The following is a 21251-nucleotide window of genomic DNA, read 5'->3' on the forward strand; positions in this document are numbered from 1 at the left end:
TGGAATCTCCTCATCATTCGCTTGCCAGTTTAGCTGTGTGACATTCATCAGCAACAAGAAAGGCCTCTCCTCTGAGGGAGCTGTCTGTGAATAATAGTTCCAAAGAACAAAGCTGTTTGCTGGCCCACCGCCTCGCCACCTCTGAACCCTGTGGCCTTAGTGAACGGAGACGGTGCATCTCTCCCTCTAGAATGACGAAGCTCTGTTCACGTGTCCCCCTTTGTCCACCCACCCACTATGCGTTCCTGCCAGGGCTCTACCTCAGATGCCCACAGATAGTGCCTTTGCAATTCTCGACATAGTCAGCTGCTTCCAGGAGGGGGAGGAGGAGGAGCATCGACGGGCACAGATCTGTCCTCTCCTGGGCCCAAGACGAGGGCGAACCACCTCAGGACGGGACGTGTGGGTCACAGGGTTTTGGTTGGGACATTTCAGACGTCCAGGCAGAGAAGGTGGCCCCGCACTAGTCCCGGGAACTGACCTCCTTAGACCTGCACTTGTCCCGGTCTCCAGGGAGGTTCGCGGTGGCCCTGGGAGGGGACCTCTGGACACACCAGACCAGAGACCAGGAAACGGGGCCTGCTCATGAGCTGAGGGACTGACCAGCAGGGACAGGATCCATGAGGGGACGAGAATTGAGACCCGTGATTGAGAGCTGCCCTGCTCCCTGACGGGGCTTGGACTGTTCATGCTCCGTGTCTTCAGGAGACATTTTTGATGTGGGTTTTTATTCTGTTCCTTCCTCCCCCCAGATCTCACTGCTGCCAAGGTTATCCGATCCCATCTCCGGCTCAGATCCTGCTGCCCAGGAAAGCAGAACGGCTCCCGCTTATCTTGAACTTGGACCGAGAAGGAACGTGGATAATCAAAACCACCAGCAGAAATGGCCGAGATACAGCACGTTCTGGGTTTCTTCTGCCAAGAAAAGGGAACAGCAAGGGTTAGTGCTGGGGTCACGAGACTCAGGTAGGTGTGATGGTTCTGAGGGAGCCACCCCCCAGTGTCACTGGTCTGTGTAACCTTGTCACTGGGGTGGAGGGAGCAGGGGAGCTTCCCAGCTCAGCTGGGCACTTGCTGTGTGACTTCAGCTAGCTGGGCAACCTCTCTGAGCCTTGGTTTCTCGGGCAGCTCTTGCTAACGTGGCTGGCGGACTCCTTGTGGGTAGGGCAGAGAGCAGGCCCTGGGGACCTGTGAATGGACTCAGTAGGGACACTGTGGGTGGAACTGAAGGGTCCTGGTGAGGATCAAGGAGCAGCTGAACTTGGGAACCAAAGCAGCCCCCACCTTTCCTTCTTGACTTTTTGGGGTGCTGGGAGGGAAGCCAGGGCCTCCCGCCCCTGAGCCCCCAGAGGCCCCGTGTCACCTGGCTCCCTTGGGTGTGGATTCTCATGGTGCTTTTTGGCGAGCGGAGGGAAGGGCTCTGCTGGGATCTTAAACCTGCAGAAAATCTGCAAGAAAAGTCCAACCAGGTCTCACTGTGCAGATCCACCCACAGTGTGTCATGGTCCCTCTCTGTGAACAGACACCATGTGCCCCCCACAGCCACACGCGGTCACACACCGTCACAGACACAGCCACACACGCATTGTCCCCAGAGCCACCTGTGACTGCACAAGGCACCCCTATTTCCAGGGTGGCCCCACGTCCTCCTAAGGAGATGGCCCTTCCCTGACATCACCGTGTCCACAGCTAATCGGCCCAGGTTTAGATTTGGTCAGTGGCTCCAAGAATAACCTTCTGGCACCCCGCGGGTCTCTCAGGTCCAACATCGCCTATTATACTCCCGTCCCGTCTCTCTTGCCAGCTTTGTCCTGGAGCCGTTCCCTGGTCAGGTTGTGTTCCTTGACCCCGGCAGAGTGCACTCTGATTATTCTCTGGAACATTCCTCTATTCGGGTTTGGCTGACGTCTCTGAGCATTGGATCTGTTCTGTTTTCCCATCGTCACTGTGCTGTGTAGGTTGAACCAGTCTTGTTCATACATTTGTCTCATTTCCTGTCTCCTCCAGGTGGGCACAGTGGCCCACTCCTGTCATCTCAGTAGCTCTGGAGGCTGAGGCAGGAGGATCGCAAGTTGGAGGCCAGCCTCAGCCACCTAGTGAGGCCCTGAGCAACTCAGTGAGACCTGTCTCTAAATAAAATACAAAAAGGGCTGGGGACGGGGCTCAGTGGCTCAGCACATGCCCTTTTCTCTGTCAGGAACTTGCAGTGTCCCCGTTGGTAAGGGCAGGTCATCAGTGGGCATGCAGGTTGGTCAGCTCCAGTGTTGAGGATGGTGGCCTGGGCTGTGTGCTTGTGGGGGTCTCCCCAGCCCGAGGTCTCTCCACTCTGAAGTCGCTACTTTTCCCTTTAATTCCTGACTCGTTTGCGGGGAGGGACTTTCACAGTGTCAATACCTGGAGGATCCACAGGCGATCTTCTTTCTTTCTCCGTCTTTGCTCCTACTTAGTAGTCGGTGTTTCCGTTGCTGTGACAAAACACCCGAGGTAAGAAGCTTACACAGAGGAAAGGTTTCGACCCATGTTTGCTGGGCTCCATGGCCGCTGGCTGGGTCCGTGGTGAGAGCAGAACATCGTGGCAGAAGCATGTGGCTCAGGAAACCTGTCACCTCGTGGCAGCTGGGAAGTGAGTAGAGAGGAAGGGGCCAGGGTTCTAATAGCCCTTTCTTGGGAAAGCGCCCGCCTCCAATGACCTCACTTGCTTCCTTTAGGCTCCTCCTCTTAAAGGTCCCACCCCCTCTCAGCCGTGCCACAGGTCAGAGACCAGGCTTTGAACACATGGGCCTTGGGGGACATTCCCTGCCTCAGCCTTGGAAGCAGCCATCTCCCCGATGAGCCTGGATCCTTTTGGGGCTCAAAGATGTTTAGGATCCATGATCTGGTGGCGGGGGGCTCCTGCTCCCAATATGTCATGGCTTCCAGGCCCCTCGGGGGACGGGTCAGGAAGTGCTGCTGCATTCCTCCCCAGTTGTAGACGGGCACAATATTTCATTTATTTGTTTCTATGTGGTGCCGAGGGCGGACCCAGGGCCTCACACGTGCTGGGCGAGCGCTCTGTCACCGAGCCCCGGCCCGGGCCCCAGGAAGCTCTGGATATAGAATGCGCGTGAGTCACCGAGGCTCTTGCTCCAGTGCAGGTTCTGACTCAGTGCCAGCTGGGATTGCGTCAGAGGTCCGCACATCTGACCCACTTCCTGGGTGTGCCGGGGCTGTCAGTCCCCAGGGCACATGGAATACAGCGGTTCTCCAAACCTGGGGGCATCGGAATCAACGGGACAGCCACGCAGAGTCCTGGGCCCTACGCTGAAGTTCCTATCTCCAGCAACTTTGGGAGGGGGACTGAAACTCGGCCTTCCTGTTTTTCTTTGGTCCTGGGGACTGAACCAAGGGACATCACCACTGAGCTATATCCCCAGCCCCTTTTTATTTTGTGATTTTGAGACAGGTCTCGCTAAGTGGCTGAGGCTGGCCTCCAACTTGCGATCCTCCTGCCTCAGCCTCCAGAGTCATGGGGATGACAGGTGGGCACACGGCCCCCTGGTGATGCTGTGGTGGCTGACCTGGGGCCACACCTGGAGAATCACCAGGGAAGGACACTGGTCCTCAGATCAGCCTGGACCACTTGGCAGACCCTGTCTCAAAATACAAAACAACACGGAGGGGAGGCAGCTCGGCGGGCAGAGGGCCCCTGTCCAGGTCCCAGTCCACACAAACCAACAAGGAGGCCACTGCGTCTGGGCAGAAGGAGGTGAGGTCAGTGGCCGGGGCTGTTCTGCGAGATGGAGGCCATGGAAGGCTCTGGGCAGGAGCAGAGTGATCTGAACACCTAACCAGGTCCCCACCCACCGTCGCGAGGCCAGCTGACCCTCTGCCAGGCCGGGCACTGTCTGCCCGAAGGACTTTGGCTTCTGATTGGGAAAGGATGGCTTCACAGTCTGCCGAGAGCCACCCTCATGTTGCCCATGGGTTTGTGCAGAGTTTTCAAGGCTTTGAGACCTTTGGAATCAGGTTTAGGCAGAGCAATCAAGCCCTGCGACTAGGACAAGGACTTGGTGGACATGGGACATCTTCAATACTTCAGAGACACCCAGGAGGGAGGGCGCTGCTTTAAGAAAAGTCCCCACATACTGCACATCCGTGTGATCACCTTCACATTTGCGAACTATACCCTTAAACATGGGGAAGAGGGTACATTCTTGCAATTCTTTGACTACAATAAAAAGTAAGCTGGGTGCAGAGGGGCAGGCCTGTCATCCCCACAGCTGGGGAGGCTGAGGCAGGAGGATCGCAAGTTGGAGGCCAGCCTCAGAAACTTAGCAAGGCCCTGAGCAACTCAGGGAGACCCTGCCTCTAAATAAAATTCAAAATAGGGCTGGGGACGGGGCTCAGGGGTTGAGGGCCCCTGAGTTCAACCCCTTGTACCAAAAATAAAAGAAAAATTTAAAAAATAAAGAAAAGCTGATAGTATAAAGAAATTTGATGGAGGTCGACCAAATTGTGCCCATTTCTCACATTTTGGACGGTTCTCAAGATGTCAAAGGGCAGCAAGAGACAGTCCAGTTCACCAAGGTAGAATCAAAGCTTTAGAGAAGAAGATAATTGTCATTCACAGGTGAAGACCAGCAGCCAAGCTTTGGCCTCCCCATTTTTTTTTCCATTTTTCTTTGTGCTGTGGGAAAGGCACCCCAGGTTCCCTCTCCGCCACGGAAGACGGCCTCCCACCATTGAGACCTGGAGCCTGTGTGGGGTGGGTTCCATGGCACCACCTGAGGCTGCGGAGCTGCAGTGGGGTCAGGCTGAAGACCCCGAGTGGCGATGACAAGGGGACTCTCCCCGATGGGCCTGAATCCGAGTCACCTTCAGGAGAGGGTCCCTCCAGGGCACCAAGACGCAGCTCAGTGGACACAGCCCCCGGGGAGCCAGGGGCTGGCTGCTGTCCTCCTGGGCCGTCACCTCCACCCCAGTGCTGGTGACTTGGAGATTCTGCTTATCTGTCCCCAAGGGCACAGCGCAGCAGGCCTGGGCTTGGCCCGGACAGGATTCCTGGGACGCGAGTCACCGTCTATTTTGATTCTGGCAGTTGTTGACATTTCTTCTAGGAAAGGAGGGGGACCTGTTGGTAGGATTCCGCCGTCCCCAGCGTGTCCCTGTTCAGGGCAAACTGAGCAAGGAGAGGTGTGGCCCCGGGGTCCCTTGGGGGCAATGGCGGCCCCTCACCCAGGACAGAGACCTGCCCTGGTGCCTGTCCACCTGCCCTGATGGTGACCTGCCCTTTCCCTTGGCAATCCGGGCCCTGGGGTTTCCTGGGCAGAAGCTGACAGTGATGTCACCGTCTCATGATGCTGCTGGGTGACCTTGCTGACTGAGCCGGTCCCACTTATTTCTCCTGCACCCTTAAAGCTGCCCAGGGGACAACATGGCTGAGAACCGAGGTTGGGGGGCAGGAGGCTGCAAAGGGGTCATCGCTTGGCCCCTCGACGAGTCCTGGGTCCTCACCAGGCAGCCTGGTCCTCCTAATTTGGGCAATTCTTTTGGCCTGAAAATCTGGGCCCTGCTATTGTTACTCTTTTTTCTTTTTTTGTGGGTGCAGGGGGTTGAACTCAGGGGCTCTCAACCCCTGAGCCCCGTCCCCAGCCCTATTTTGAATTTTATTTAGAGACAGGGTCTCGCTGACTTGCTCAGGGCCTCACTAATTTGCTGAGGCTGGCCTCCACCTTGCTATCCTCCTGCCTCAGCCTCCCCAGCTGCTGGGAGGACAGACGTGGGCCAGGCTCACTGTCCCCCTTTCCTGGAGGAGGAAACTGAGGGTGGGGGAAGCTGAGTCTGGTTCGCATCTTTCGAGCCACGGTGCTGGGCTCCGGATCAGGGCTCAAATCCACATCTTAACAAAGAAATGTGAGCCGTCCAAGCAAGGCCAAGTGTTTTATTTATTTTAACTCCAAACTTCGCCTCTGTGAGTCCAGTTCAGTGATTCCAGGCCTTTCTCAGGACATACCTGGGTTGAGCTGAGAGGACACTGGACGCAGGAGGGCACTGAGGCTGTGACACGGAACAGGGATCCGCTCACAGGAGGGACAGACCTGAACTTGAGCCCTGACAGACGTTCTGTCCAGCCGGCAGCTGGGGACAGGGACAGGCCCCTGCGTGCTGACAGAAGGCTCTGGCTGGGAGTCTCATCCTCAGCCCCACAGGACGTGGGCAGCACTAGAAGCCTGTCTTTCCTTACAACTTCCATGTGGAACAAAGAATGTTTTCTGTTCTTTGCTTTTGGCAGCAGCAGCAGAGCGTAGAATGGAGTCTCACCAACCACCGAGACTGAAGGGGGTAAGGAGCCAGAGCTCGCAGGCCAACGTCGGTCATGTTGCACACAGACCAAGGGCGCTGCGAAGGCAGAAGAGCGCCACCTGCTGTCACAGTTGAGATTAGGAAGTGGGGCTGAGCAGTAAGGGGCCCTTCACCCATCTCAGAGGGGCAAGAAGTGCTGGTGCGCTCTTGCACGAGGACACCAGGGACAATACGGCATGTGCTGTCATGGGCTGTCCACTTCAGAAGTCTACCAGAAAAGATCTAGAAAACTTCTGCCCATGATAAGTATTTGAGGATAAAAAAAACCATTTTTATGTTTTTATGCACCAGTTTAAAAAATGTGTGATTGATGGGGGGGCTTGGTGGTGCACGCCTGTTAGCCCAGGGACTTGGGAGGCCGAGGCAGGAGGATCACAAGTTGGAGGCCAGCCTCAGCAAATTAGTGAGGCCCTAAGCAAGTTGGTGAGACCCTGTCTCAAAATACAAAATAAAATAAAAGAATGGAGATGGGGTTTAGTGGCTGAGTGACCCTGGTTCAATCCTCTGTACCCAAAAAACAAGCAAAACAAAAATAAAACAAAACAAAAATCCACACTTAATTGGAAAAAAAATAAGACGGGAACTTTAGGTGCATTCTCTGGGCTTCTTAGATTATTGTTACTATACATTACTTTATTGGGGGGATACTGGGGATTGAACTTGGGGGCACTCAGCCACTGAGCCCCGTCCCCAGCCCTATTTTGCATTTTATTTAGAGACAGGGTCTCATTGAGTTGATTAGGGCCTTGCTAAGTTGCTGAGGCTGGCCTCCAACTTGCCATCCTCCTGCCTCAGCCTCCCGAGCTGCTGGAATAGATTATTATTATATTTCAAAAATACTTTTAGTCATAAATGGACATTCTACCTTTGTTTGATTTGTTTATTTTTACGTGGTGCCGAGGGTGGAACCCAGGGTCTCCCATGTGAGGGAGGCCTCTCCTGTGGCCTCAGGCAGATCTCTGTCCCCCTGTCTGCAATGACACGTGGACCTCTGAGGTCCCCTTGACCCTGTCCATCTCCCACCTCACCGTCCCCCGGCCTCCTGGGCTTACTCTTTTGGGAGCTGTTGTCCCCTTGCCTATCTGTGATCCACCAAAAAGTCTCTTTTTCCCCTTTTTCTTTCTTTTTCTCAGTTCTGGGACCCAGGGCCCCGTCCCCACTAGTCGAGGGCCCCGCCTCCGAGCCTCGCTCCTAGCCTCCCGCCACCTGCCTCTTTATGTTGAGACGGAGTCTTGCAGAGTGGGGGAGGCTGGCCTCAAACTTGAGGTGTTCCTGCCTCGGCCTCCCGAGTCACAGGGATCACGGAGTGTCCCTCCACACCTGGCGCGTACTGGACACCTGGTGGTGGCATGTGTTGAATGAATCAAATTATTTCGAAGCCACGAGTCTCTTGAAAGCTATCAGGGGAGAGAAACGAGTGGGCATTTGGAATAAGTCAGATGGGGGCTTGGCGGACTGCACGGGCCTCCCGACGCCCTGTTCCCTCTGTGCCTTTTGACCTGCTGCTGGTGACGGGGCAGGGACGTCCCAGCACCATCCCAGACTGCTCCTGGAGAGGCCTTGCCGTCCTTAGGTGGCCTTGGGGCACCTCACTGGTCCCACTGGGTCGGGAGCCAGGTGAGTCTGAAGCCACCACGGCAGGCAGGTGGGGCTGGCAGGGAGGAGCCCAGGAAGAAATTCCTCTAGAGTCATCGTTGGAAAACCCCCAGGGGCCAGGTGGCTTCCACACCCTGGAAACTTCTAGAAGTTGCCAAGAAAATAGGAATCTACGAGCTCTGGTGTGTTCGCAGGGAGCGACGGGCCGGAAGGGAATTCAGAACACGCGTGGCCTTTTCTTCCTGGGGTCAGGGACGCCGGGCTGGGCCTCGCAGCTGGCACATCTGTCACCTCTGGCAGGTGGTGGTCACAGGGAAGAGGGCGCAGCGGGGGAGTGGGACGTGTCGTCCAGCCGTGGGGGGGACACCAGTGTCTGGGGACAGCCCACAAACGCTGATTGTAAAGTCCCGAGGTCCCCAGTTTGGTCACCGGCCTGTGGACTCGCTGGGTATCCACAGGGCCAGGCCTGACCAGGCCCCAGCTGGGGACACTGTCTCTGCAGGGAGCAGCAGCCTGTCCCGTGGACTCTCCAAGTAGCTCCCTTCCCAGGAGCTCTGGGGACCCGACACTTACCCTCAGCCTAACACCCCTCCTGGTGGCAGGTCCCCAGCGAGACCACCCCTGGGCCCGGCCCTAGACCAAGCCCGAGTTCCACCCCCCGAGTCCAGGGCCTCCCACTGGGTCCCGAGCAGGGGCTGAAAGTCCCACTGAGGGCTCTTCTGGGAAGTGGTGACCACGAGTCAGGTCACCCACAGCATCGGCTGTGTCTGTCGCCCTCCCTGTCTCCTCCTGTTGGGTTTCCTTTGAGGGAACCACCTGTCCCCACTGGGGACGACCCAGGCCTGGTCACTGGGAGCCCTCCCCTGGTCCCTCGGGCCCAGGAAGAGCCCAAGGAGACGGGACCCCTGCCCTGGTCAGGCAGGCTGGTGGCCGGTGGCCGGTCTGGATCTGCTGCAGGAAGATCTTGTCCAAGAATGAGGTCCAGGCGCCGCAGAGTGAGGGACAGGGACGCCCTTTGTCTTCCCTAAGAGGAGGAGGGGTTATTGGGGCTCATGATTTCAGGTCTCAGTCCACAGATGGCCGGTCCCTTGCTCTGAGCCCCAGGTGACGCAGGGCATCTGGCCCAGGACAGCAGGCAGGACGGGCCGAGGGGAAGCAGGGGACCAGAAGTGGCCGCTGAGCTTCTTGGCCCGACCCCTCGCCTTGCAGATGTTTTCTGTGATCAACACGCGGAGAGCCACTCAGATGGCAGCCGTCACCCAGGGGACAGTCCCCTCCCGACAGTGGCTAAAGCAGCACCTCGGTGTCATTTGTAAGAGTGAGTCAAAGGGAACGGCCCGCCTCCGGGTGACGTTTGAAGATGTGCCCAAATCAGAGCTCTGGTCCCTGTGGACAGTGCTGAGACTTTGTCCCTCTGTGGCTCATGACTTTAGCTCCACTTGGGACACTCAGAAGTTACTGGGGTGGACTTCAGGGCCCCCTCATCTCAAAGATGTGGCAGGCAGTGGTCATTCATGAGTGTCCCTCCACAACTGGGTCAACGGGCAAGTTTTTGTGAGCTTCATTTTTTCCATTTTTAATGTGGAGCCCAGGGCCTCACCTGGGCCAGGCAAGTGCTCTACCACCAGCCAGACCCCAGCCCCAGGATCTTTAAAATGGTGACAGATTTTCAAATTGAGCTTCTATAAAGTCTATGGTTAACTACGACAGTAAGACTAAGTAGGTGCTTAGGAAAACCTTGACCCTGGCACGGTGACGGACACAAAGTGCTGATGTCCACTTTATTTAAAACCGTCTTTCTTTACCTGAAGGCAGATAAATCACGGTGTTTATCACACCAAGTGCAGGTTAAAATCCAGATGGCCTTCAAAATCCATGTGCTAAAGGATTTCTCGGCGTTGGTCAGGTGAAATGTAATGTGATACGGGAACAGAGGTGCACAATGTCCTGATTTTAACACACGGATGTCTTTATTTTATTGCTATTTACAGTTTGGGTCCCAGGAGAACCTGCGGCAGAGAGTCCTGAATGACTGTAAGTATCACTCATCTGGCTGACCATTTTTTTGTTGTTCTTGGTCCTGGGGATTGAACCCAGGGGCACGCACTTAGCCACTGAGCCCCGTCCCCAGCCCCTTTTTATATTTTATTTAGAGACAGAGTCTCACTAAGTTGCTTAGGGCCTCGCTAAGTTGCTGAGGCTGGCCTCCAACTTGCGATCCTCCTGCCTCAGCCTCCTGAGCTGCAGGTATGACAGGCATGAGCCACCCTACCTGGCTGTATTCTGCATAATAGATGAAAGTCCTGTACACACAGGTGACATCGATTTCTCTGCTTCTGGACTGGCTCTGTTCCCATTTACTGTACAGTCATTATTTCAACTGATGAATGATCAAAAGCAGGAGATGAGTCCCTAACTCCTTAGAAAGTTCTTTTCACAGGAAAAGAAAAGTGTGTGTGGCGGGTGGGACCCTCATGAAAATCAAAGGGGGACCCTAAAGGAAAGGGAGTCAGCGTGTGGGAAAGTGGGGACAAAGTGCCAGGGAGTGACATTGGCCCAATGATGTCGTCATAGCGTGTGCGTAAGAATGTGCAAGCACACACCCCACCATTGTGTACAGCCGTGATGCACCAATAAAAAATAAATAAGAAGTTCCTCTGACCATTTCTGAATATGTAAATAATGCCACGATTTCCTCCTTTCGTTATGGCCGTGTCAGGGAATCTGAGTTGCTCTGAGTCTGACCGAGTCCCATCCCATATTTTCTCATATCCCGTGACACCCGGTTAGTGACGACGTCCCCTTTTCTCCTGAGAACAAGAGGGGTGTCCACTAGGGGGAGGAGCCAGGGTGCCCGGGGTCTGCAGTGGAGGGTCACCGTGGGCTCAGTCACTGAGCAGGTGACTAAGGGACTCCAGATGTGGCCCGGCCGTCTCATGAGTGAGAGAAGGTTCTGGCCCCCCCAGCACTGACGCCGTCCAGTTGAGGTGGACGTCCTCTACTGAGGCTCTCACCCTGGCCAGGCTGCCCACGAGGTCCTGTCTCTACAGAGCAGCTCTCGTGGTCAGTGGTCAGGGCTGGGCACGTCTGACCCACTCCCTCTCCACAGACCTGTGGAGTGTGACAACAGCTTTGGAGTTTCGTTGCCAAACCATGAGTCTGCAGTGCGACCTGGACTGGGAAGTGGACCGTGTGTTCAGAGGTGACTCGTGTGTCAGCTCGCCTGGCCTCATAGAGTCATCCACAGTATTTGGCAGGTTTTTTTTGTGCCACGGATTGAACTTGGGGACACTCGACCACTGAGCCCCGTCCCCAGTCGTATTTTGTATTTTATTTAGAGACAGGGGCTCACTGAGTTGCTTAGGGCCTCCGTTTGGCTGAGGCTGGCTTTGAACTGGAGATCCTCCTGCCTCAGCCTCCCGAGCCGCTGGGATGACCGGGGTGCGCCATGCTGTTCTAACGTGACTCTGTGTGGACTGACTTCTCTGCAGGTTTCAATGTTTTCTGGAAACTTGGTCCTTCCATGAGGACAGTCCTGGGACTCACTTTGAACTTCCCCAGCACCATGGGAGCCATCCACAGGGCCTCCAGGGGTCCCTGTGCCCACTACCTTCCTGTAAGTGTCCTCATGAAACCTCCAAGACAGGGATCTAGGTGTGGCACCTGCTGACAAGGACTCCAGAGGAGGGTGACATCACCAGAAGGCTCCCCTCCAGGTATGTGACAGCACGTGGCAGGAACCACCAGTCCCCAGCTCCCGCGACGTGGCCACCAGCTGGTGGCTGGGGCTGAGTGCTGTGTACTGCGGAGGCCCCAGACACAGCCCCCAGGACCCCCGAAGAGCATGGCCCCGGGGACAGCCCTCCTGCAGCCTTGGGTAGGCGACCTCGACTTGGGGACCATGGCAAGGCCCTGGTTGAGCTATAGGGACTTGAACCCCAGCTCCCCAAGACCCCCCAACCCACAGTGCCTCCCGTCTTCTCGTCAGCTGCGTTCACTCTGCACTTCACCTGTCCTGGTCCCTGTCCCTGTGTGCGGCTGTTAGATGAGGGGGCGTGTGTGGGCTGCGGTTGTCCTGTGCGAATGTCCCCAGGTCACGTGGCAGGTTCCTGTGTTTTGAAGTCAGGGGTGAACAATCCCGCGGGGCTGTCGGTTCCAGGAGGAGGGGGACCGAGGGTGGAGCAGAGGTGTCCAGAGACTGAGGCATGAGGTGCTGGGGAGGGCAGGCAGACGGGGGGAGCGCAGGGGGACGGCAGGGTGACCCCCAGGCTGCAGGGGCCTCTCAGCGCCCTGTCCCCTCGCTCCGCAGGGTCCTGCTGCTCCTGAGCTCTCTTTGACACCCTGCAGGGGTTTTTGAGAACACAAAGTGCCTTTGGCCTGTGCATGTTGTTCCATAAAGGGTGGCGACTCTCCTGTCCCCCTGTCCTCGTCATTCAGGCCAGAGTTCTGCTCAGGAAGGGCTCCCAGGATGGCGGCTGGCTTGCCACCCACCAGAGCTGCAGGTCCTTGTTTCCCACAGCGAACAGACTTTGCCTCCAGGGACCACGGACCCCGAGGACCAAGCCCAGGGGTGGCTGAAGGGAGGCTGGGGTCCCTCGCGCCCTGGGCTCAGCACTCCGTCCTTCCCTGTTAACTTGCGGGGACAGGGCAGTAAATAATGAAAATGGAACCTGTGGACACCCACTAAAAGCATCCCTTGCCTGTGGCTCAGTGCACGTCCCTCGTGACCACACGGCAGGGCCCGATGGTGGATGTGCCAACAGCACCCCGTCTCCAGGTGGGTCGCCCCAAACCAGACTTTCTGCTTTTCAGAGTCCACAGTGGCGCAGAGCCCGGGGCTCAGCCGTCTGGATGAACAGTTGAGGGCAGGGCGGGTGCAGGGCGGGCGCGGGGCGGGCAGGGACTTGCTCTTCTGTGTTTAGGGCACAAAGTGCTGGGAATCAGAACGGCTTGGCTTTTAGCCACCCCCTGCCTTCAGGTGTTGCTAAGGAGCGTTTTAGACTTGGCCTCCAATGACCCAAGAGTGGAAAGTGGCCTCTCTTTTTTGGTACTGGGGATTGAACCCAGGGTCACTCAGCCACTGAGTCCCTCCCTAGCCCCGTTTTGCATTTAGAGACTGGGTCTCGCTGACTTGCTTAGGATGTCACCAAGTGGCTGAGGCTGGCCTCCAACTTGCGATCCTCCTGCCTCAGCCTCCTGAGCCCTGGGGTGACAGGTGTGTGCCAGGCTGGAAAGTGTTTTCTCTAAGTGTAGCTCTGGTACCAGAAATCACAACTTGTGGCCCACGGGAACGTCAACATTTAAAATGACACCTGAGCTCCTGCGGCACCCTGTAGGTATATTATTGTGTCACCTGTGTACCCTGCTGTCCTGCAGTTGTTGGTTTGGACAACCGCAGAGGACAGGCAGGGCACAGGGACAAAATCCTAGGTCCTGCTTTGCCAGCTGTGCCTCTAGCACCACAGGGGCCCTGTTCCTGGGCGCTGTGCGACACAGACACACGCTGAGACGAGTTCACAAGACAGGAGGCCGGTTAAAAAAGAAACCCAAAACAAACTCCAAATTTAATAAAAAAACCAAACAAACCATCAGGACGTGTGAGCAGGGACAACGGGGGAAACTGACCCTTGAAGAAGACACGGGCACCTCAGGGGGATCGGAGGGGACAGTGCACGGAGCTCAAGAGGCAGCAAGTTGTTTGCAAACCAACTCACTTGGGGGTGGAGGAGTCGCGGCCATTTCTTAGTGACACGCAGCAGCAATGTCTTGTCAACGTCTTGGACATTCAAAGGGGCAGCTGAACACGGTCTCCGTCTTCTCCTCGGGATCCACCCTCGGTGTCAGCCGACTCTCAACGGAGGGGCGACGAGCACCACCCCGTCTCCCCGGACAAAGAGCATCGGAATGTTCCGCTTGGTCGACTGCAAGACACAAAACCAACCGGGCAGCGCTGAATGACACTGAATAACGTTCACATAGTCACAGAGACGCATCGTTTAGAATATACTTGAGCCACCCACGAACCTCCCCCGAGGGCCTGTCTGGGGTTGTCCCCTCACCACTGGGTGGACTCAGGTGACCCGAAAACCCAGGGGGTACCAGAACCACTAGAAGCAGCTGGGGTCCCTGATTGACCACCTGAGAGCATGCTGGTGTGGCGGCCTCCTGGGGACAGTCGCAGGGGCAGGAGGTGAGCTGCTTCTCTGCTCCCCACTGGGCATTGCTTGTGGGGGCTGCAGGGGGCATGGGGCACGCACAGAATGGACACCTTGAGGCTTCCGCTGACTGCTCGGGCCTGGACCTCAGGAGCGAGGACTGTGCGAGACCTGTCTGAGCCTCGGGGAGATGTCAGGTAGAACCTGGACAGTAGCCCTCAGGCTCCCAAACCTGCAGGCCTTAGAGGGTTAGAGGGGAAAGGGCCAAATGGGAGTGGGTTTCACTCTGGGGGACGCTGCATCCAGCAGACAGACGCAGGAAGGAGGTGAACTCGGGCAGAATCTGGCTGGTTTTCACGCAGAGATGAGAAGGAACAGAACCCACAGCGTCAGACATGCTGAAGCCGAACAGCAGATGTATAGGTATGAAGCTGGGATGAGCCAGGCCAGTGGTCAGCAATGGCTGGAGGGAGGGGCACAGACATCCCCTATGTGGCCTCCAGGCCTCTGGTCCCTAAGGTAGGGGAGGGAGTCCTAGGCAGAGGATCTCGTGTCCTGGGAGCAACCATGCGGCGGTACAGGATGGACGGCTGGGAACCCGGAGCACACGCCACTGTCAGCAGCCTGCACAGCGGCTCTCAGCTGCGAAGCGACACTCCAAAGAGCAAGGCTGGCCGCTCTGCCTTCCCGTTAGTGGTCAGCAGTCGGCTTGAGTTGTCCAGGAGGTGGTCACGTAGGTCACAGGAAGACCCACAAGACACCTCTGGTCTGTGTGTCCTGGCGCTGCGGACAGACGGCCCCCCGTTATGTCAGTAGACGCACAGGGAGAGGCACACACTGGGTCCGGGGGTGGAGGGGCATTTAGCCCAGTTTCCTGTGTTGAACAGGATCATCCAGGGACGGCATTTTGACAGTCCCCCAGGAAGTCCCCCAGTCAGGGGCGTCTGTGGCTAAGCAGAGCGTGACACTCCTCTGCAGCTGCGCCTGGAAGCCAGCGAGGCCCGTGTGCTCTGCTCACTACCAACGGGTCCCTTGGTAGGAAATGCGTAGATGCAGGAGGAGAGGAAGGGACCCTGGCAAAGAGGAGCGAGCAGAGGGCAGGAGCCAGGGTGGCAGAACCACCAAGACCCTCAAAGGCTACTGTTGGGACACCCACTAGTCGCCTGTCCCTAATCTGAAGGCTTTTTTTAAAAAAATATTTTTAAAAAGTGTTTTTTAGCTGTAGTGGACACACAGTATCTTTATTTATTTTCAGGTGGCTGAGGATCGAACCCAGTGCCTCCCGCATGCCAGGCGAGCGCCCCACCACTTGCCCCACCCCAGACCCCTGAAGGCTTCCGTGTGGTCCGTCAGGGGACCCCCCAGAGCCCCAGAAGCAGGCACCCCCATCGGCCCTGTCTGATAGACAAGGATGCAGTCACAGTTGGGGTCGGTGCTTTGGCTCCATTATATCAGTGGTGAGTGGGATCCAGGTCTGAACTCGGGGAGTTCTGAGATCTGAGCCCGTTATTTTTCACCACTAGAGTCCAACAGGCCAGAGACTGGCTTTGTGATATTCAAAGACTTTTTTTAAGGAGATATTAACAAATGTGAGTGTGAAAATATGAACCAGTGAAATGTGTCTGCATGACTTGGTGAACTGGGGAATTCCAATGAGCAGTGTCTGAGGTCACCACATCATGCTTCTTACCAAGGTCCATTAAAGTGCAAGGCAGACAGACCAGTCCATGTTCATGGAATAAGAATAAAAAACAGCTTAGTGACAGGGTTTCCGATGCCACAGGGTGATCGACCTTGACTGCAGCAGGTATCTGTAAAAATGCACCCTTCCCTTTCCAGCTCCCCGTCTGTGGGGTCAGATTCTCTTTAACTCCAACAATAGGTCACGATGGAGGAAATGCAGGTAAAGGGCACGCAAACCTGCCCTCAGCTGCGCCAGGCAGTAAGGAGGTTTGCAGACACATTGGCAAACCGCACAGCAAACGCAATTCACTAAATACTGTTCTAGAAAATTGTGGTTGTTTGTGACAGTGTTATTTTTTTTTTAATATTTTTTTTTTCAGTTGGACACAATACCTTTATTTTGTTTGTTTATTTTTATGTGGTGCTGAGGATCGAACCCAGGGCCTCACACGTGCTAGGTGAGCGCTCTACCTCTGAGCCACAACCCCAGCCCCATAACAGTGTTACTTGTATTCACGATGGATATGCCTGTGTGTCTGAATGAGTGAATACTTCTGTGAACTGTGTCTGTTTTAGTTCCTGACACATTAGGATCACCAGGCCAAGTCCACATGACGTGGAAGACCATTGTCCCGTATTCCTGTTGTCTGTGGCTCACAGGCAGCACCTCGCACTGTCAAGATGACCCTGGCCACCCCAGGAGGTCGGGTGTAGCCTTCCTGCTCACCCGCGACAAGCCGACTCAGTGGATTCTCTTGCCCAAGGGAGCCCGGATAGGTAGTGGCCAAGTCAGTAGCGGAAACCAGATCCGCCTGACCTCCGGGCTGTCCTTTTAATTGCCACACTCGATCAACTCCATAAGTAGGTGTCCCAACCTGACAGGCCTTCCCGAGCCGTGGCATGCCGAGAACAAGTGACAAGTTCAAAGTGATGAGCTGAGATAATGGGATGACTTACCTTATAGATCTCTTCATACGTCTCTTCGTCGATCTCTATCGTGGTCACGGTTTCCTCCACGTCGCCCAAGATCATATTTAAGTGTTGATCGTAAGCCTGGAGTGGGAGGGTGAGGGATCAGAAAACACGCACCCATACGACGGAGAAACCACCACGAGCAGGGCCCACAACATGTCACCTGGACCATGCACAGGTAATGCACCTGATGCTCACACCACACGCTTCACCTACCAGTGACAACAATCTGCTGCTACCCTACCTCTTCACACATGATCGCAGCGACAGCTGAACTGACCCAATAAAAACAACACTGTCTATCACGGCCCCGAATGCATTTACTAAAAGTGACTTGGAATAATTTCTTGAGTGTCCACCCTACTTCTTACCCACAGTGGTCATGTCACATTTATCACTAATCAGCAGACTTGCTTCCATGGAGCCAGCCACAGTGTGAAAGGAAAGAAACAGGAACTGAGAGAAGAAATTCCTCAACTGTTTTTTTTTTTTTTTTTAAAGAGAGAGTGAGAGAGGAGAGAGAGAGAGAGAGAGAGAGAGAGAGAGAGAGAGAGAATTTTTAATATTTATTTTTTAGTTCTCGGCGGACACAACATCTTTGTTGGTATGTGGTGCTGAGGATCGAACCCGGGCCGCACGCATGCCAGGCGAGCGCGCTACCGCTTGAGCCACATCCCCAGCCCTCCTCAACTGTTAAGATGATGGCACTGCAGGTTTCTAAAGACACAGGACCCTGTCATCAGACCCACCCTGTCCTGGGGTGGACTAGACACCACAAAGGTCAGGTAGGTGGAGCAACTGTTTAGGACATGGACGTGCCTGGCACCTGTGGGCCGAGGGAATAAACGTAACCAGGATACTCAATGCGGCCTTGGGAGTTCACGCACTCTGCCAACACGTGGGCCCCAGGTCCCCGTTCAGCGTCTCCTCACACTGACTCCAACTGTGATGGATGATTTACGTGCCCCCCTCAAAATAAGTGGCCCAGAGGCCACGTGGGGAGGTGCTGGGCAGGGAGCTCAAATCAGGGCCAAGTATACAGTTTAGGAGTGGAAATCAAACCCCACTGGGGCCACGGCGAGAGGCAAACACCTCAGAACAACAGGACCTGACGTGCAGCTGGTGCTCAGTAAACGTCAGCTGTCTTTAACAGTTCAGGGGACAGAAACAGTGACGAAAACAGCACAGTTAGGAGGTGACCAAGGAGAGGCCACATCTTCCAGGTATTCTATGAACAAATAGGATCACTTCAAGGGGCCAATTCTACAGAAAGAATTGCACATGTGCACAAAGAAATATGTGCCTCATTTATAGGAGCAAGAAATGGAAGATAGTCTAAATGCCACCGTCATACAGGTAAAGTCACCATTATACATAAGGACTGTCTACAATACAAAATAGCGCTCATTCATATAGTGTCCACCCTCATTATCTAAGTCTTCCCTAGTGGAAGCAAAGGAGACTTGGACATATTCACAATTTGATTTCCAGGACAGATAAATGAAAAAGGTGCTGAAAAATATGTATAACAGGATTCCACTCTTTTTAGAGGTGGTGCAAATATAAGCATCTACACACAGACGTGTGTGCGTGTATATATGTGTCTACACGTATGCACACATGCTTACACGTTTGAGAAAATATACAGAAAAGATCTGAGTGAGTATATATGCATATATGTAAGTAAGAATGGAGGACAAATTCATGTACAAATAAAAGTGAGAAATGAAGGGGAGGAGAAGGAACTCTAACAAACATCCTTGCTGAAACTGTTGAAGAAAAAATGGCTAAAAACAAGTGAAGCACAGTTGTGTTGGGTTCATACAAACTGGAGCGACTTTCTACCCACCCCACCCTTCTCCTGGATTTTAAAACACACCCTCCCCCTGCACAGTCCTGCACCACAAGGAGCGAGGGCAGGAAGGAGTGGCAGGAAACAGTCTGATTTCAAGGTCATCTGATGTACTCACATGTAACCTGCCTCGCAGCTCCCGGTCATTTCTCATCTTCACGTAAATGCGCTCATCCAGGCTGAGCCTGATGAGGTCCAGCGGCTCTTCTACGGTGTTGGTGGTTTGTTGCTGGTAAAGGAAAACAGGCTTAGGATGGGATACTAGAGGGGGCGCAGAGTTTGGATCTCTGCCCTGCTGTGTCACTGGGGGCAAGTTACTTAACCCCTCTGTGCCTCAGGCTGCAAAACAGGAAAACCAATCGTGTCTACTTAATTCTATTGATGGGAGGCTTAAATGATACATATGAAGGCTTAGAACAGTGCCTCTTGTATAACACCTGCGACGTAAATGAGGGCTAAGACAGATATACATATATGAATCATTCAGCAAAATAAGCATGACTTTGTTTCCTTGATATCCAGGGACCTTAGTCTTGTCTCAGATCTTACTCAGTCACTTAAAATACATTCATCTAGGGCTGGGGATGTGGCTCAAGCGGTAGCGCGCTCGCCTGGCATGCGTGCGGCCTGGGTTCGATCCTCAGCACCACATACCAATAAAGATGTTGTGTCCGCCGAGAACTAAAAAAAAAATATTAAAAAAAAAAATTCTCTCTCTCTCTCAAAACAAAACAAAAAACATTCACCTAACGTCTCTGTGAATTCAGAATGCTACCAGAGGTGCAGATTTAAGGGAAGATCATGAATCAAGCACAGGGCAGGTGGAGTTTACGGTGGGAACTGGTCAGGAAGATGCAGGAACCTGGCAGGCATATAGAATACCGACTGAAAGCACCAGCTTTGGAGTCAGGCAGTCGGCATCCATCTCCTGACCCTGACTGGACTCTCCTGAACTCGGATTACAAATCCTGCCGTCACAACCCTCAGACTCCTCAATTGTAACACGAGGAAGCCATAACCTTCCTTTAGGGTTCTTACGAGGAGTGAATGACCTAATACCTGGGGAACAAGAAAAATGGTTTCCATTATCACTGTTAGAGAACTATTCAACACACAGGCCTCAGAGGTCAGGGCTGGGTGACTTAGGATCATCGTCATGGACGGGATGGCTGCAGCCAGGAGGAGTTGGTAAGATTATTCAAGAACTGCTTCAGAGAGTACATGAAACTGGTGGAAGAAGGTGACAGAAGGTTCAAAAGGACAAATGAGACGGTAAAAAAAAAAAACCAAAAAACCCCTGACATCAGTTGGTACGTTCCTCACCAAAATTGAACAGCTGTTTAAGGACTGGCTGACCACAGTCACCACCATCAGGGAGCTCAGAATATCATTATTACTTTTAAATATTTATTTTTAGGTGTAGATGGACACAAGACAATGCTTTTATTTTTATGTGGTGCTGAGGATCGAACCCAGGTCCTGCCCGTGCTAGGCGAGCGCTCTACCTCTGAGCCACAATCCCAGCCCAGGGAACTCATATTATTGTGGAGAAATGCACATTAATACGTAATGATAGTTCTATAAAAACACGGCCATCCTCCTGCTACCCCGGCCCGGGATGCCCACGGTGCACCCCGAGTCCGCGATCACTTGGTTCATTCACTCAATCCGTATTCGCTGAGCGCTTCCAAGTCAGTCTTATGGCCCTGCGCTCTCCTGGTGGGAGATGCACATTAAACGAAGCAGCCCACGTTCAACATAGAACATGCTGCAAAAAAAGAAACCAAGTGCCACTTTACATAAGTGGCCGGGAAGTCCTCTTTCGTGCAGCGGAGACTCCCGCAGTAGGAAGCTGCAGAAGTCGTGGCCCCACGCACAGCGGGACCGGGGCAAGCAGAAGAGCAGGTGCAGGGGCGGGTCACGCCCTCCCTGCCCGGGGCCCGTTGTTCCCGTCACAGCTCCCGTCACAGCTCCCGTCACAGCTCCTGTCACAGCCCTGCACCTGTCTGTCCTCCTGCAGAGCACGGGCTCCAGGGCAGGCAGGCAGGCAGGCAGGCATCGCTGTGTGCCTGGCAGCGTCCCCGGGGCCACAGCCGTGTCCCTCCCGAGTGGCGCGTCCCCTCGGCCGGCGCCAGGACGGGCCCCAGGGACCCTGACCGCCCGGTCCCGCCTCCTGCGGGAACCCCGACCGCCCCGGGAGGCAGGCAGGGCCGGCTCCTTCCACTCGGGCCCAGAGGTGGCGAGCGAGACGGGCCCCTCTCGGGCGGGCTGACAAGGACCTCGGGGTCCCGGCCGAGTCCGGAGGGGGCGCGACGGCTGGAGGCACGGATGAGGCGGCGGCGACCCGGGACGAGCCACCGCGGCGGGCCGCCTTCCCCCGGGCTTGGAAGGAGACAGCCCTGGTACGCGAGGCCGAGCAGGGCCAGGGCCGCAAGGGACGGGGACGTTGTTTTGGAGTCGGGACCTGAGAACCCACTCACCTGGTCCACGTCGTCCGCCATGTTTCAAACCCTGCGCCCTTTCCCGCCTCTCGCGAGAACTCGCGAGCGTCTCCGGGACCGGAGCACCGGAAGCGCCATGACGCCATGCTCCGGAAGTAGTGATGATAGTCGGTTCGTATTGGCCCTTGGGAGCTGGGCGGAGCTTCCTTC

At 55.0% G+C, this 21251-nt stretch overlaps 1 protein-coding gene and 1 long non-coding RNA gene across 2 annotated transcripts; one reads left to right on the plus strand and one right to left on the minus strand.

Moving 5' to 3' along the window:
- The first annotated feature begins 828 nt into the window (after positions 1-828).
- Positions 829-12246, plus strand: LOC308638671. Its single transcript, XR_014019899.1, has 3 exons — positions 829-966; positions 9930-9972; positions 11430-12246. It is a non-coding gene; the product is annotated as an uncharacterized lncRNA (long non-coding RNA).
- A 1237-nt stretch (positions 12247-13483) lies between these two features.
- On the minus strand, positions 13484-21157 carry LSM3 (LSM3 homolog, U6 small nuclear RNA and mRNA degradation associated). Its single transcript, XM_081276326.1, has 4 exons — positions 21081-21157; positions 18719-18829; positions 16734-16829; positions 13484-13859 (listed from the first exon to the last, which is right to left on the minus strand). The coding sequence occupies exons 1-4, from the start codon at positions 21099-21101 to the stop codon at positions 13779-13781; spliced, it is 309 nt and encodes a 102-aa protein (XP_081132452.1). The 5' UTR covers positions 21102-21157; the 3' UTR covers positions 13484-13778.
- Positions 21158-21251: the final 94 nt, after the last annotated feature.

The sequence above is a fragment of the Spermophilus citellus genome (assembly GCF_964194105.1).
Source record: "Spermophilus citellus genome assembly, chromosome: 19".
Lineage (NCBI taxonomy): Eukaryota > Metazoa > Chordata > Mammalia > Rodentia > Sciuridae > Spermophilus > Spermophilus citellus.

Excerpts from the sequence above, each read along its gene's own strand:
- LSM3 (XM_081276326.1), bottom strand. The coding sequence starts at position 21,101 with ATGGCGGACGACGTGGACCAG. Across the intron at positions 18,830-21,080 it reads TGGCGGACGACGTGGACCAG|CAACAAACCACCAACACCGT; the intron begins GTGAGTGGGTTC and ends TTCCTTTACCAG. Across the intron at positions 13,860-16,733 it reads CGTATGAAGAGATCTATAAG|TCGACCAAGCGGAACATTCC; the intron begins GTAAGTCATCCC and ends TGTGTCTTGCAG.